Source organism: Clavelina lepadiformis, chromosome 2 (genome assembly GCF_947623445.1).
Source record: "Clavelina lepadiformis chromosome 2, kaClaLepa1.1, whole genome shotgun sequence".
Taxonomy (NCBI): domain Eukaryota; kingdom Metazoa; phylum Chordata; class Ascidiacea; order Aplousobranchia; family Clavelinidae; genus Clavelina; species Clavelina lepadiformis.
Window position 1 is genome coordinate 16693574 of NC_135241.1, and position 13611 is coordinate 16707184.

At 34.3% G+C, this 13611-nt stretch overlaps 2 protein-coding genes across 2 annotated transcripts; both read right to left on the reverse strand.

Moving 5' to 3' along the window:
• Positions 1 to 1403: 1403 nt before the first annotated feature.
• On the reverse strand, positions 1404 to 5696 carry LOC143447254 (CD9 antigen-like). The gene is made up of 8 exons (XM_076947265.1): positions 5507 to 5696; positions 5343 to 5439; positions 4290 to 4387; positions 4050 to 4124; positions 3670 to 3750; positions 3336 to 3497; positions 3139 to 3222; positions 1404 to 1977 (listed from the first exon to the last, which is right to left on the reverse strand). Exons 1-8 carry the CDS (start codon positions 5558 to 5560, stop codon positions 1906 to 1908), a joined length of 723 nt encoding a protein of 240 aa, XP_076803380.1. The 5' UTR covers positions 5561 to 5696; the 3' UTR covers positions 1404 to 1905.
• A 2127-nt stretch (positions 5697 to 7823) lies between these two features.
• LOC143447137 (tetraspanin-8-like) lies at positions 7824 to 12026 on the reverse strand. Its single transcript, XM_076947079.1, has 8 exons — positions 11870 to 12026; positions 11123 to 11222; positions 10623 to 10720; positions 10457 to 10531; positions 9784 to 9879; positions 9431 to 9580; positions 9262 to 9345; positions 7824 to 8354 (listed from the first exon to the last, which is right to left on the reverse strand). Exons 1-8 carry the CDS (start codon positions 11927 to 11929, stop codon positions 8283 to 8285), a joined length of 735 nt encoding a protein of 244 aa, XP_076803194.1. The 5' UTR covers positions 11930 to 12026; the 3' UTR covers positions 7824 to 8282.
• Positions 12027 to 13611: the final 1585 nt, after the last annotated feature.

The window sequence follows — 13611 nt, forward strand, 5'->3', positions numbered from 1 at the left end:
AAAAAACTTTATTAAGAAAATAAGAGGCGTGTGCCACTTTACCCCGTTGGTCCGCTTTACCCCACCTTCCGCTATCCTTGCTATCTCTGCATGCAACCGAGAAAATTACTGGATCCAGAAGGAGTGGCCAATCCAGAATATAATGGAGGCAGGTTTGGCAAACAAAAAGCACAAAAAGGCATAATCGGCCGATAGGAAAACGCAATGAACCACAGAGCAAAATATGTGTTACAGTAATGTTAAAGGTATTACTTCACGGTTTTCAGAAGTATGTTTCCAAACTTTAAGTATGCAAAGTACAACACTACTGCAACTACATTTTTTGCCAAGTAGGTATACCGGTACCATTACCGACCGTACTTTCAAAGTACCTACCTCTGTATGCCTCCTTCCTCCTTTCTATAGTCGCAACAACTACCACAGAACATCCGTTTCGTTTAACTGTTGCGATTTTATGTAGTTCAAAACAAGCCTATTGTAAGGTGCCCATTGTTGACAACCAAACAATTTGCAAAGGTTCGTATATAAAGTTTAATTGAATCCATTGATATGCATTTGTAATAAGTGCGCGTTTACATCCTATTGACATTAAATCTTTGAGAAATTGCCAACGTGACTATCAGCATGGTGAAAAAAGAAATTCAAAGTTTGGTCTTATAAACCAGCAAAGCCGACAACTCTTGGGAGTAACAGGAACAGTAGTAATAAATAAACAAATAATCTCTGTTTGGCAATATGACAGAACAATGTAAGGGCTTCTGGCGATCTTTTAAAATCTGTGCAGTAAGACCTGTTATATGCATCAATTAAATCTCCTTACAAATAATATAACTTTTTTAGGCTACATGTAAAGTTATTCACAAATTGTGGCTGATACTCATAAGAGTAGGCCTAAATCATCAGGAACAACTGTAGACAGGTTTAATAACAGTTTTGTGACTTTTAGCGGACATCACGAAACCAGTAGGACTTTCCTGTAAATTTCCTGTTTAGCGTCCTGTTAATCTCTAGCTTCATCAAAAACCAGTAATTTTTCTCATATAGAACCTGTTTTAAAATCATTTTACGTATGCTAAGCCTTTTTGTACATGCAGTATTTAGGCTACTTTTTGCGGTGCATAGAGTAGGCCAGACACCAATGCGCATGCAAATTTATAGTATTTGTCTGTTGCCATCATTTAGCTGTGCATATAAATTTCGACTCTATAGGCCTACGTATTGGGCTTATAGTTATGCGGCAAAAGCTGACATGTTTTTCTGTAGAAAGAGGTTTCCGATACAGTGTCGTAACAATGTACTGTATCTCTTATAGAATAACCTTTACTCTGTAAAATATTGAGCAGCCTATGTGTTCATGAAAGCTGTCTGTCTGTTGTATATCAATGTATAATTGTCCAACAATCTATCATCATGTACGTTTTATTTTACTACAAAACTGCACAATATTGTAGAAACATCGTTCTCCCAAATTATATTACGCCGTCGGTACGAAGCTATAAAGCTATATCACTATGCTACAAATGTTTTATTGGCTAAAAACAATAATTAATTCATGCTTGATATGTCATGCGGTGATTATAAGAAAGGTTTTCTAATTCTTATAACACAACGCATTTCATGCTTCGCACAAAGTTTCAAGATAAACACAAGGAACATACTAATATTTTCTTATTAACGGGCACTAACAAAAGCTGAAAAAAAAAACAAATTAAAAAAGTTATATGTTGGATAAAATGTGGTTAATTTTTTAAGGAGAAGTCATAAAATTCTACTTGTCTAGCTCGGCCTGACATGACATGCGATCAATTACAATCAAAGATTACATGGTTCTATTACTATATTTGTGACACTGAGGATGATTTTATTTTTTTGGCTGAGTAAACGTTTGCTCGGTACTTCTTGCGTTTACACACCGACTCCCTTTTTCTTGTCTTTTATAGAACAACACATGCACATTGCAATTATCATTCCCAAGATCTGAAGAAAAATGTTTTATTATTCTGTAGTGTGCAGAACTTTAAAATAAATATTTTAGCTTTTTAAAAAAAAGAAACAAACAATTCCATATTCTTCATAGAGCACACGATTAGCGGCAAGGTACGAGTGATGTAAGTTGTTGAATAGCTTTTAAATGCGTGTAGTATTAGTAGAGTGAGTGCAGTAGGAAAGGATGCCAGTTTTAATAAACTGTTAGTACACGACGATCGCATTTTTAAACGAATAAATTGGATTTAAAAGTTATGTTATCAGACTTTAACGTTTTACTTAACTCTAACACTTCTACAAATTCCTGAAGAAAACCGATTTTGTTGGGTAAACGTGAAAAAAAATGCACAATGTTAGGTGAATGTGTTTGAACAATTTGTAAGGTGATAGGCCATATTTAAAGTAATATGTCGATGGCATGCAGAAAACAGTCAACCAACCAACCAATTAATAAAATACAATAAAAATCAATTTTGGGCATCTGGGGAATATCATATGTTGGAACTTAGTCGTTTTTGTTTTTGATGGAACAGCATAAACACATGGATATAATCATTCCAAGAATCTACAGACGAATTTTAAATAATCAGCTAGTGACACACAACATGTCACTTCTATAATTACGTTTCTAAAACAAACTACATATTGATCAACGGTTATAGTTTGCTCATTTTCCTACCAATTGCAAGACTGTTGCCAACATTTAAACTTCAACAAAAACCTTGCAATGTAGAATAACCAGGTTTAAGATATTTTACACTTTTACAATAATATAATTAATGTCACAAAAACAAAAAAGAGTGCGGCAGTGTTTATAACACATGTTCCTAGTTAAGAAAATCTCGCAATATAAAGCCTAAAGTCGTCAAGATTGTTTAAAAATCGAGGCGATCGACCCCAAGAAATCTGGTAAATTTACTTTACATTGTGTCTGTAGTCTGTAGTGGTGATGTGGGCACGGATGCATACTTAGGCGAAAAACTAATGTATTGTGTATAGCCTATAGTTCTTTGAGTTGCACACTTCATTATTTTGAAAAATGCCGCATGATGGTCGGTAGTTAGGAACAACATAATTTCAAAAGTAAACCAATACTCACATTTAAGGTCGGTAGAATGTGTTTTTAACAATTTAAAACTCATCAAAGCTTACCTCAGCCAAGCCAACTGCCAAGCCAACTGCTCCGATTATTGTCAGATTTTCATATATGAAGTCATAATAAGCTTCGCTACATGGCTAGTAAATTTATGAAATACATAATAGAATTCAATTAAAAGTTAAAGTTAAAATCTACAATCAAAAATAAAAGTATTTAAGAAATCTAGAAAACATAATTTTGTGATATTTACAGTTGCATAAACATTTTCAGGTGTGTCAGTCCCAACACATTCTAGTGGCGTTTTGATGCAACTAGTCTCATCGTTTGAATCATCTGGTTCGCAATAGCAACCCATAGACCCTTCTGCACCAGCCCAGTCTTGGCAGCCTTGAGTAGCACCACAACATTTAAGCTATAAAAAGTGTTGAATTCGTTAACTATATTGATTTATACAAAATATACGCATTATATTAAACCTCAAAGTTTTCAGCAGAGCAAACTAAAAATCAACATATGAGATGTAGCCTGATGACGTGCCCTGCACTCAAACGTTATTATGTAGAATTTCGTAATCATAATCTCACGTTTTTCTGAAAACTTGTTATAAAGTCGGGGTTATCAGCTTTCAAGGTGTTGTTCAAACTTGTATCGATAGCTTCTTGCAGCTAGATGCAAAGCAAGTTTAGGAAATTGAAAAATTAAAAATGAAGATATAGCCTTTAGTTCTTTTACAACAAATAACATCTTTCCCGGTTAGTACAACAAAAATGATAGTTATTTACACAAGCCGAAGGTTATCCAAAGCAAAAGAAAAAAATATTTCATGTGTTACATTAAATTTGTCTTACGCTTATTATAGAAAGGGAAAATTCAAATTAATCTTAACTAAAATATTATTTAACTTGAACTTTCTCTGATATTAGAGCTTATGATAGAGATGGCTGACGAGATATGAGCTACTTACCGAATCATATGTGACAAATGCCCATACACCGATGCCAACTTCTAGGCCCAAAACCACAAACAACAAACCAAAGTACTAAATAATGAAAATAATTCTGAATTAAATCTAAACTATCACGAGTGTTTATGTAAGTTACATGTTATAATACTTTTTTAATCCTCCTTATATTTATTTAATTCTGCTTAAATCCATATTATAGAGAGTTTAATATTTTATTAATACAGTTAATTGTGTACTTACCGTTCCCAAAAGGCACGTGCTCTCTTTGATGGCACCGCAACAGCCAAAGAATCCGATAACCAACATACAGGATCCTGCCACAATTAGGACAATAGGACCTGCTCAATTACAAAGCACTGCCGTTGTAAACCATTGCATGTACTAAACTTTAACGGATAACAAATGCGGAATATACAGCATTTTGATAACATACGATGTTCCTGTTTGTGTCATGGTTGTAGCTTGTTTAGTTGAAGTTTAACGCAAAGTTACGTATGTTCGGTCGCAAACAAACAGGAACGTGCGGTTTAGGAAAGCAAGGAGACAGATCGTTCCCTGATGGATTCGAGAAACACAAGAAAAATCAGTCACTCAATCATTAAAAAACTATTCTTTAATGCCGTGCATAAAAAGTCTAATGTCTAAACGTTTCAATTTTAAACGATTGTTCATGTATAGGTAGGCTATATAAACAGATCGACTAACTTGTGAAGCTATTGACTGCAAAATATTGAAATACGAGCTGTGACACAGCTTACCGTTTACCAATTAATTATGATACGGTAGCAGTAGATGCACTTTGTATGGACCCGATGCTTATAATGCGTTCAAAGGTTTCGACGTCTCTGAAACCACCGAACCTGGACAGAATCAAGGGTACTATAACGGTAGTACAACTGGGAATCGAACCCGGTTCACATTTTTACAAGCCAGGTGCTTTACCGCTCTGCCACCGAGCCGAAAAATTTGAATTAAATGGTTAAGCGTATTGAGCTTTACGATATCCCTATATGACGGATTAGTTCTTCAATTATAGCTTCAATTTTTTCACAATTATGCGCACTCGTTGTTTTCGTTTACGACATTTATGACTTGTTGTTGTCTTCTGTAATTTTGCTGCTTGTTTGAAAACGTTAAATCTGTCATAGTGTATATTGTATAAAGTGTCTTATACGCATTTCCAATACTAAAAAACGTATTCAACTTTTGGTAAAATATTGAAAACCATAGTGGCCAGTGAGAATATGTAGAAATGTAAAACTATAATCAAACAAAGCAAAATTCAGCGCTGACCTACGGTAAGATCAACACCATCAATTTCCACAGTAGCCACTGTATCGCTTTCGACTTGGAGCCATATTCCAACCCCAAGAACTCCAGCTCCAGCAAGCTTTAAAAAAATTCATTTCTATAAAGTGTGTATCTTTGTTAGCTAAAATAAATGTGAAAATACTTACCCAAAAGCAGAAGTTAAAAGCAAATAGAAGATATTTTGCAATAGAAAAACACATCTTTCATGCAGTGATCTTACAGTGAAACAGAAGAAAGTTATATATACACAAAAACGCAAAGTTGTATTAGCAGACAGTCTATAAGCTAGTTTTAAGTTTTCTGTCAACTGTTAGATTTTTTCATTAATATTTTTGATGGTAAATGGACTATATCCGTCATATTGTCAGGATAATTGGATAACGATATTTGTATAACCGATATCCTAAAACAGATCTTCGCTATACCATAATTGTAAAATACGTTGACAACAAAGTTGTCTTCTAAAACATTTTAGTCCAAATTACAGCCTATATAGTAGGCTACAGCACTTTTTATAACTATTGAAGAAATTATAATTCATATTAAATAACCCTCTTTTCTGTTATTAACGAAACATTTTTAGCAAATAGCATTCAAAATAACATTTTTAGCGCCAATAAATCTTCAGCATATCAGCTCAATTCAGCTAATGCTTATCTGATAAAATAATTTTTAATAAGTTTTTAATCAATCTACAGATAAACCTAAAATGCAAGCAAGCAAGCAAATTATAATTTACCATGCCCACCACATCAGTACCATGTTTCTATCTTATTAACTTCATGTACCTTATATATATTACGTATACTTTTTACATCACTGATAGTGTTGCCAGGTAACTAGACAAGTACTGGGCATGTCTGATTTCTTTTTCTCATATATTGCTAACGAATTATTGACTTAAACAGTTAATAATTAACAAAGTTCTCGTAAACTATTTAGAACGCAATCTTGTTTGTCAATAATTTACAAACACCCTACAGGCTATAATTGCTGAGTATAAAACAAAGACGTTGCCCAATCACGTCTAAAACCTCAACCATGCTTTTAAACAGCGTTTTTCCATAACAGAATTTGCTACGTGTATTTGAATAATGGTATAGAACGTTTAACAACAGGCTACTACAGTATGTGATGCAAGGATATGAACTTTTTTAAAGTTTCTTACATCCAAAATTTCCACGCTGATCCTTACAACTGAAACAAAAAGTTCTCTATAATTGTTTCTGTGGTATGCTGGAGTACAACAAAAATTGTTAATTAATTATAATTAATAATTATAATGATAATTATCATCCAAGTTGGACTACGTTCAAATAATTTACATTTTGATGCATAACTGTATTGGGACAGGCTATAACATAGTTAAAGATATTTGGCAGAATATTAAAACTTACATTTAACATTCCCAAATTCAATTGATTTTTCGTAGTTAGTACCAAATTGTTTTTGCTAACAAAGGTTATAACACCACAATCCACATTGACTCTTCGTGTATAAAACTAACTATTGTATATGCAGTGCTAGCGTTGTGATGATGGTGCACTCGAAAACAAGGAGGCCACCAAACCCCAACCCATTGTTATACAGTAATTAATTTTACATAATTAAGTATCGTGTTTTGCACTTACTTGCTTTGTAACCTATAAACAGTCCGAGCCCACATATTTTTATTTATTCAGAACTGTTGAATGTTTAAACGCTTTTCAATTTCAATTTGAAAATTAAGGCATCAAGTAGGTTGTGGGTTCCATTAATGATCAAATCTTATATTGTATCGGTAATATCACATCACTTAGTCTCTACGTTTAAAAATGCTGTGGTTGTAATGACGACAAAGAGAGAAAGAGTCAATAGCACATAGGGCCACAAAATAGTCGTGTTTTTGATTATACAATGGCTCGCATTGACCGAAATTGAGTTTTCCTGTGTTGACCTGATCGGTTCTGGTTGACCAGAGTTGACTTTACCAAAGACGTTGAGTTGTACACCTTACATGAGTAACTAACCACAGAATTATAATAATGTACTAGTTTTTGGACAATGGTAAAACACGAACCCCCACTTACATGCTCACTTAGAGGCTATACCAACGCAAATAACAAACCATCTCGTGCGTGAAGAGCAAAGTAAATATTTTTTCATTGAAGAGAAACTTTTCGTGGTATTTATGAGTTACATGGTCTCATTTTGTTCCGAGCTGCAATACTGTTTACCGGGTTGGGATGTGACGTGGGTTTGCGCAAACGCTTATTTTAGATCTGTGACGTGATCACCCGGCATCCTTTCTCATATAATATTTAGGTTTTTTATATTGCGTCAGTTGATACGCAGGACTAATAATCACGCGCTCAGGCCAACGACCGAAACGTAATTGCCTCCGAGATGCTGGTCACGAGTGCGTAGGTAAATATTTCTTAACCTGTCACGGGATCCTATGTTTGCTTAACAAAGTACAGCCAACACGGCGATAGGCAGATGCCTGCTTTTATTTTAGCTACTGATTGGTTTATGCTGAAATACTGCCAAATTAGTTACTCCATATTACAGTATACGTTAATGCCATAATAATTTCGCTACTATAGATCTATATTCTATAACATTCTAATGATATGATGGTTAATGAAATAATGACATTCATTTATGACATATAAATTTCAAATTTCCTTTGTTACGTATGAAAACCACATGCAGAAATATGAAACTTAATAACACTGTTCTTTGTATAAAGAAACAGTCATACAACAATGAGAATCGGCTGATATATAACACATAAAGATACACATACTGCATATAGAAATACAAGCAGAATATGTTTTTGTTGTCCTTCTTTCTATGTTATAAGGTTCATAGCTGTTTTTATGGAAATAACGGTTGCAACCTGCACTTGAATTTGTAATTTTTAAAAAATAAAGAGTTTTATCAGTATGTCTCATATCCTTTTGCTGCTCTTGCGTTCGTGCACATGATCATGGCGAAGGCCATCCCGAATATCTTGAAAAGACAAAAACAAGTAAATAAATAATAAACAGAATCAATAAAATTTGCCAAGTATCGAAAAAATTCCAAACGACTGCGCTTGATTGCTTTTCCAGAAACACGTCAGGCATAGAGATAAAACGACACGAAAAACGTAACTATATAGATACAGTCGCTAGGCATATTGTTTGTCGTCAAACACGGTCATTTGTAGGATGCACTGTACATAGTGTAACGTTGTATTTCATACAAGCTCACAGAAAATGTTTCACAAAGTTAAATATTAATTTCGCAATTTTACACGAGGATACCTAAGCAGACTATTCATGGGTTCCGGAATGAAGAAATGAATGAAACGGTTCTATTCAGTTGCCATGCTAGCAACCACTATATAAATCAGTAGCGTTCGAGAATATAACAAGAAAGAAAGAACATGGGTGAAATACTGTAACTATATAGCACAGTATAAAAATTTACTTATAAAATTTGAGTTTAACTTAATTTTAAACTATTTAACAATAGCAATCTCTGTCGATGTTTCATTTATCACAATGGGGACTTAGTGAATCGTGAATCATTGAAAAATGTAGGGTCGTAAATCAGGGTCGTATTTTTCCTGGCTTTATGTAAAGAGTGAAGTACGAATTGCATGTCAATATTTCTGTTAAGTTTATATTCGTGCAGTAATTTTATTTGGTAATCCTAGTACAAATTGCAAGCAGACAAACACATTTTCACTGGTGCATTTGATAAACTATAGTCAAGCAAGCTCGTTGCGACATCTAGCGATTAACAACTAAAAAATTGAGCTTTGGCAAAGTACAGTCTAGTTGCACCACAAACTAAATTACTGCTTTTTTGTTTCTGCCAATTAAAAAAATGTATTAAAAACATCTTATAAGGGAGCTTTGATATTTCTTACCTCAAATACACCAATTCCAAGAGCGACTCCGGCAATTATTATTATGTTGTCGTCAATAAAATTCAGCGTAGCGTCCAAACAATCCTGTGGCAAGAAGAGGAAGCGTAACAAAACAATCTTACCGGTTTATCGCAGCTTATAAATCAAATAAGCAAGGAATCACGTTTACCTCTTTGTAAATGTTGCCGCCTGACGGATCCGTGTTTGTGCAAGATGCTGATGGTGCAACGCAGGTGTCACTTGTGCCGGAGCATGAGCAACCTTCTGTGTTCCCGCTTGGCCAGTCCTCGCATCCATTGACCAAGCCGCAGCATTTGAACTACGAGCAAGTGTACATGGGTTGATAAAATGTTCAAACGGCCTCAAACAATGTTATGCTAAATAAGAACTGTCTTTAATGGTGAGAGTGTTAAAAGTATAATTGAAACGATTTACTTGGTAATATACTGTTGTATCACAACAGATTAAAGTTGTATAATTTATACTAAAAACATTTTCATTGATATGATAGCATAAACTCACAAATTTCTGTAAGTCTTTCACGGATGTAACGTACTGCTCGTTGGTAGTATTGATTGGTACGCTGTTGTTCAAACCTTTGCGGATTTCATTTTCGATCTATGTAAGAAGCGAAAGACAAATATATCAGAAGTGTTATTATGTTTCCATTTTTGCATGAAGCATAATAAACATACATTGCAGTGCCACAACGTTTCCTTTACCACGATTATACCGTGTTTAATATTTTACAACTGTGTTGAATGTCGTAAATGCGACTTTGAACACTTTTCCTTCCAATATTTAACTAACATGATATAGTTTACGAAATTTATGGAAAAGCACCATCTATAGGTTCATGAGTTTTATCATGTAGATTCGTGTAGATTGTAAAGCCCATGCCGAGATAAAAAACATTTAATGATCAAACACCGCGAGCAAAAAGTGTTTGACAATAAGGCGTATCCAGTAAGTTTGGACGTTTACTTTGCGTTTGATAAAAAAGGCTTGCCATGTGATAAGTGATGAGGGCGGTAACTGGTTTGCCAAGGCAAACTGAGTTTGAGCGTAGGTGTTAGTATCAGTTTTATACTGATATCTTCATCCGAACTTTCCAAGTACACAATGTAATGTATATTTCTTTTGAGCGATAGCAAAAATTGCATGGAACAAAGAATGAACATTGAAAACTACTCACCGTTGTGCGCGATGTAAAAGCCCAGATTCCAATGCCCAATTGCGCAATAAATATGAGCAAAACCAGAACGAAATACTGAAAAAAAAGATCAAAAACCATAATTTACAACGATGTAGATTAAAAAAAATGAGTGGCGTTATTTACCTTTCATTTTATTTCAACTTACCGTGCCCAGGAGACACTGGTTTTCTTTGATTGCTCCGCAGCAACCACAGAATCCAACAATGAACATGATGCTTCCAAACACAATCAGAGCAATGGCAGCTGTGTGTGACATAATTGGTGGTAAACAAATGCGTATAACGTGACAACAAACATATTGCAATAAACAGTATGGTCATCCTTTTGTGACAAATTTAAGTATAACTTAACCTAACAGGGAGGGCCAAGTGCGAAAAGAAGTTAACGTTAATCAGAAGTTAATCAAGGAAAAATTATTCGTAACAAGACCACACAAAACTTTAAATAATATTCAATATTTAAGCAATTATTACCAAACGCATGTCACAAACAGCCATTTGCCACTAATTATAAAATTAGTGGCGGAAATTAGAATAGTTTCATACTATGAAATCCATGTTCGTCTACGACTGGCCGTTTATAGATCGTTGAAACCTTAAACAGTCCAAGAACTGATAAAATGATAAGTGATTACTTCAAACTGACCTGCAAAGGTTATTTGTACCCCAGCTACAGATACAATATTTTGCACAGTGGAATCCACTGAAACATAAATTCCAACACCCAAAATCGCTCCTCCAGCTAACTATAAAATAAGTAAGAATAAATATTTTTGAAATAAAAAGCTTTATTATTTGTACATTCCGTATACCTGACGTGTAAACCTAAGCCAAAGTAGCAAGCGATCTTACATTAATAGTATAATATATTAACTTACATCATACGGACAGCTTATTGTCAATCTAAATTTAAAAAAATATAAAATACACTCATTTTTTATAAGAAACCCTAATGTATAGACTTACAGTGTAAAGTAGAACTATGAACCCTACTCTCCGGAAAGCTAAGAAACTCGTGAAGTAAAAACAATTTTCTGTTTGTTTGATGCACCAATCAATTGTTTTGCCTGTTGTGCTAATTTTAAATGCGCCGTGTATAAAACAGCATGACGATACTCTAAGCTTTGCAATAAACTTCTGTTGTTTTATTAACTGAATATAGCCAATTAATACTCTGCTCAATGAGCTTTGATAAAACAAATTCACATGGTGATATGTTAAACAACTTATACTAACTTGCAAAATTTGCACCCAAACTTAAAATACTAAATGCCAACTTATACTGGAAGGTCCACCCCTAGAGTTTTTTTATAATAAAAATGAGTGATAATAAAAATTTTATAAATTTTATTAATAACTTAGTAAGTAAATGATTTGTATCTGTAGCACTTACCCAAAAAAGGATGTTGAATAGAAACATAAGATACTTGATGAAGCTGACGCAACAGGCCATGGCTCAGTTTTTAAAAAAATTTACAAAAAAATTACAAAAAATAACTTAAGATCACTGCTTTAGAAATCAATCGAAATGTCTTAAAATCAGTCCAAATAGATACAAATCCGCTTTGACATTTAACTGCACATACACAAATATTGCATAGCATATGTGAAACTGTAAACCAAACCTTTAGTTGCTTTTATTAGCAAATTTCGGCTACTAAAAATAGATCAACTCTGTTTTTGCTTTCTTCGGAAAAACATTTGATAACTAACGCTAACTTTTTAATTCTATTTTTGTTCCATGCATGAATTGAAAGTATAGTTGAAAACCACACTCACTGTGATGTGCACTTTGAAAACCAAAGCACTGCCTTAGATGCTTTGTGAAGCTACACTGTTACACGCTTCGGCTGGCACAGCAAACATTTAGCAATAAAACACAATGCTTTTTGTTTGCTATAAGTTAATCTGGTAACGTTCATTTGAACAAAAGTCTTCCTAGTGCTAGCTTTCAAATACCACAAGTACATACGATGCTATTACTCAAAAACACACAGCACTATTCCGTTAATCAACGAAGTTGCGTTAATTGTCTATATCAGCCTTTGTGCGCGATAGGGCCGCAAATATTTTAACTTCCTTTTGGTTCTTGTCTGCCCACTCTGATTCGAGCTGGAAGTGTTAAAGCGCTTTGCAACTTCAGAGTATGCTACGTATTGCAAGGACCGGCTTTCCGCTTACCAAATGATAGCTCTGAGTTTAACAACATAGGTGTTCAGCCATTTTAAATCTAACACAGCTCTGGACAAAGCATCTGGGTAAATGATAACAATATTTACCGACTATGAGTGGCAAAGCTTGCCAAAACTGGCAAGCTTCAACATTTTGCTCGCATAGTGTGACATTCAGCTCTTGTTTGGATTCTAAATACTACTGTCTAATGTATATAGTGTACTGTATTAACCTATGAAATATAGAGATTGTGGTTAAGGTATTGAAGACTTCCTGTCGAGGTCGAGGCAGACGTCGTCTTACAAAGCATCTAGTAACAACGAGGAAACTTCCTTTGAAAATGATTTTATTCTTACCCATAACATCAGAATAAAAATGCACTAATTCCACTTGTAGTACAAACATAAACTGCCAGTAAAGCTTGGTTATGCAGAGGCGTCTAGAAGCTGTATACAATGCAAGACTTTCTAAAGAGATCTGTACCTTTCTCGTTTTGTATATCAGTATAATTACAACGCCTTCGCTTCCTTTGACATTTATGTCATCGCTTCTACCCTTGCAGTTCAATGCATGTTGTTTATTGATTACTCAATGAAGGAATGCAGCTCGTGACTTAATAAGCCGATTATTTTAATTAAACGCATTGGTTTCAGGTTTTCACACAAGAGAAAGACTGGCTTCCAATCACATGATACGTAGACGTGCAACGTAGAAGAGCGTATGACAATTAATATTCGTCATATGACTCGCATCACATGGCAATAGGCTTGCTTATGTGCATCAAATCCTCGTGACGTGTTATTTACTCACACAAGTCTACTTTGTACAACGCATACTGCTCACCGACTATTTCAACGTCAAAAAATAAACATGATATGGAATGCCACTAGTCCACTATACAGAACGACAACATAAAAAATTTTAATATTATATTATTATTAATTAATTAATTATAACATTATT

Bases quoted from the DNA above. Each gene is read 5' to 3' on its own strand.
- LOC143447254 (XM_076947265.1), bottom strand. From the start codon at position 5,560: ATGTGTTTTTCTATTGCAAAATATCTTCTATTTGCTTTTAACTTCTGC. The intron at 3,751-4,049 runs GTAAGTAGCTCA...CTTTGCATCTAG, and splicing joins CATTTGTCACATATGATTCG to CTGCAAGAAGCTATCGATAC. The intron at 1,978-3,138 runs GTAAGCTTTGAT...ATTTTTCTTCAG, and splicing joins TGGCAGTTGGCTTGGCTGAG to ATCTTGGGAATGATAATTGC.
- LOC143447137 (XM_076947079.1), bottom strand. From the start codon at position 11,929: ATGGCCTGTTGCGTCAGCTTCATCAAGTATCTTATGTTTCTATTCAAC. The intron at 11,223-11,869 runs GTAAGTGCTACA...CTTATTTTATAG, and splicing joins TATTCAACATCCTTTTTTGG to TTAGCTGGAGGAGCGATTTT. The intron at 9,880-10,456 runs GTGAGTAGTTTT...CTTCTTACATAG, and splicing joins CTTTTACATCGCGCACAACG to ATCGAAAATGAAATCCGCAA.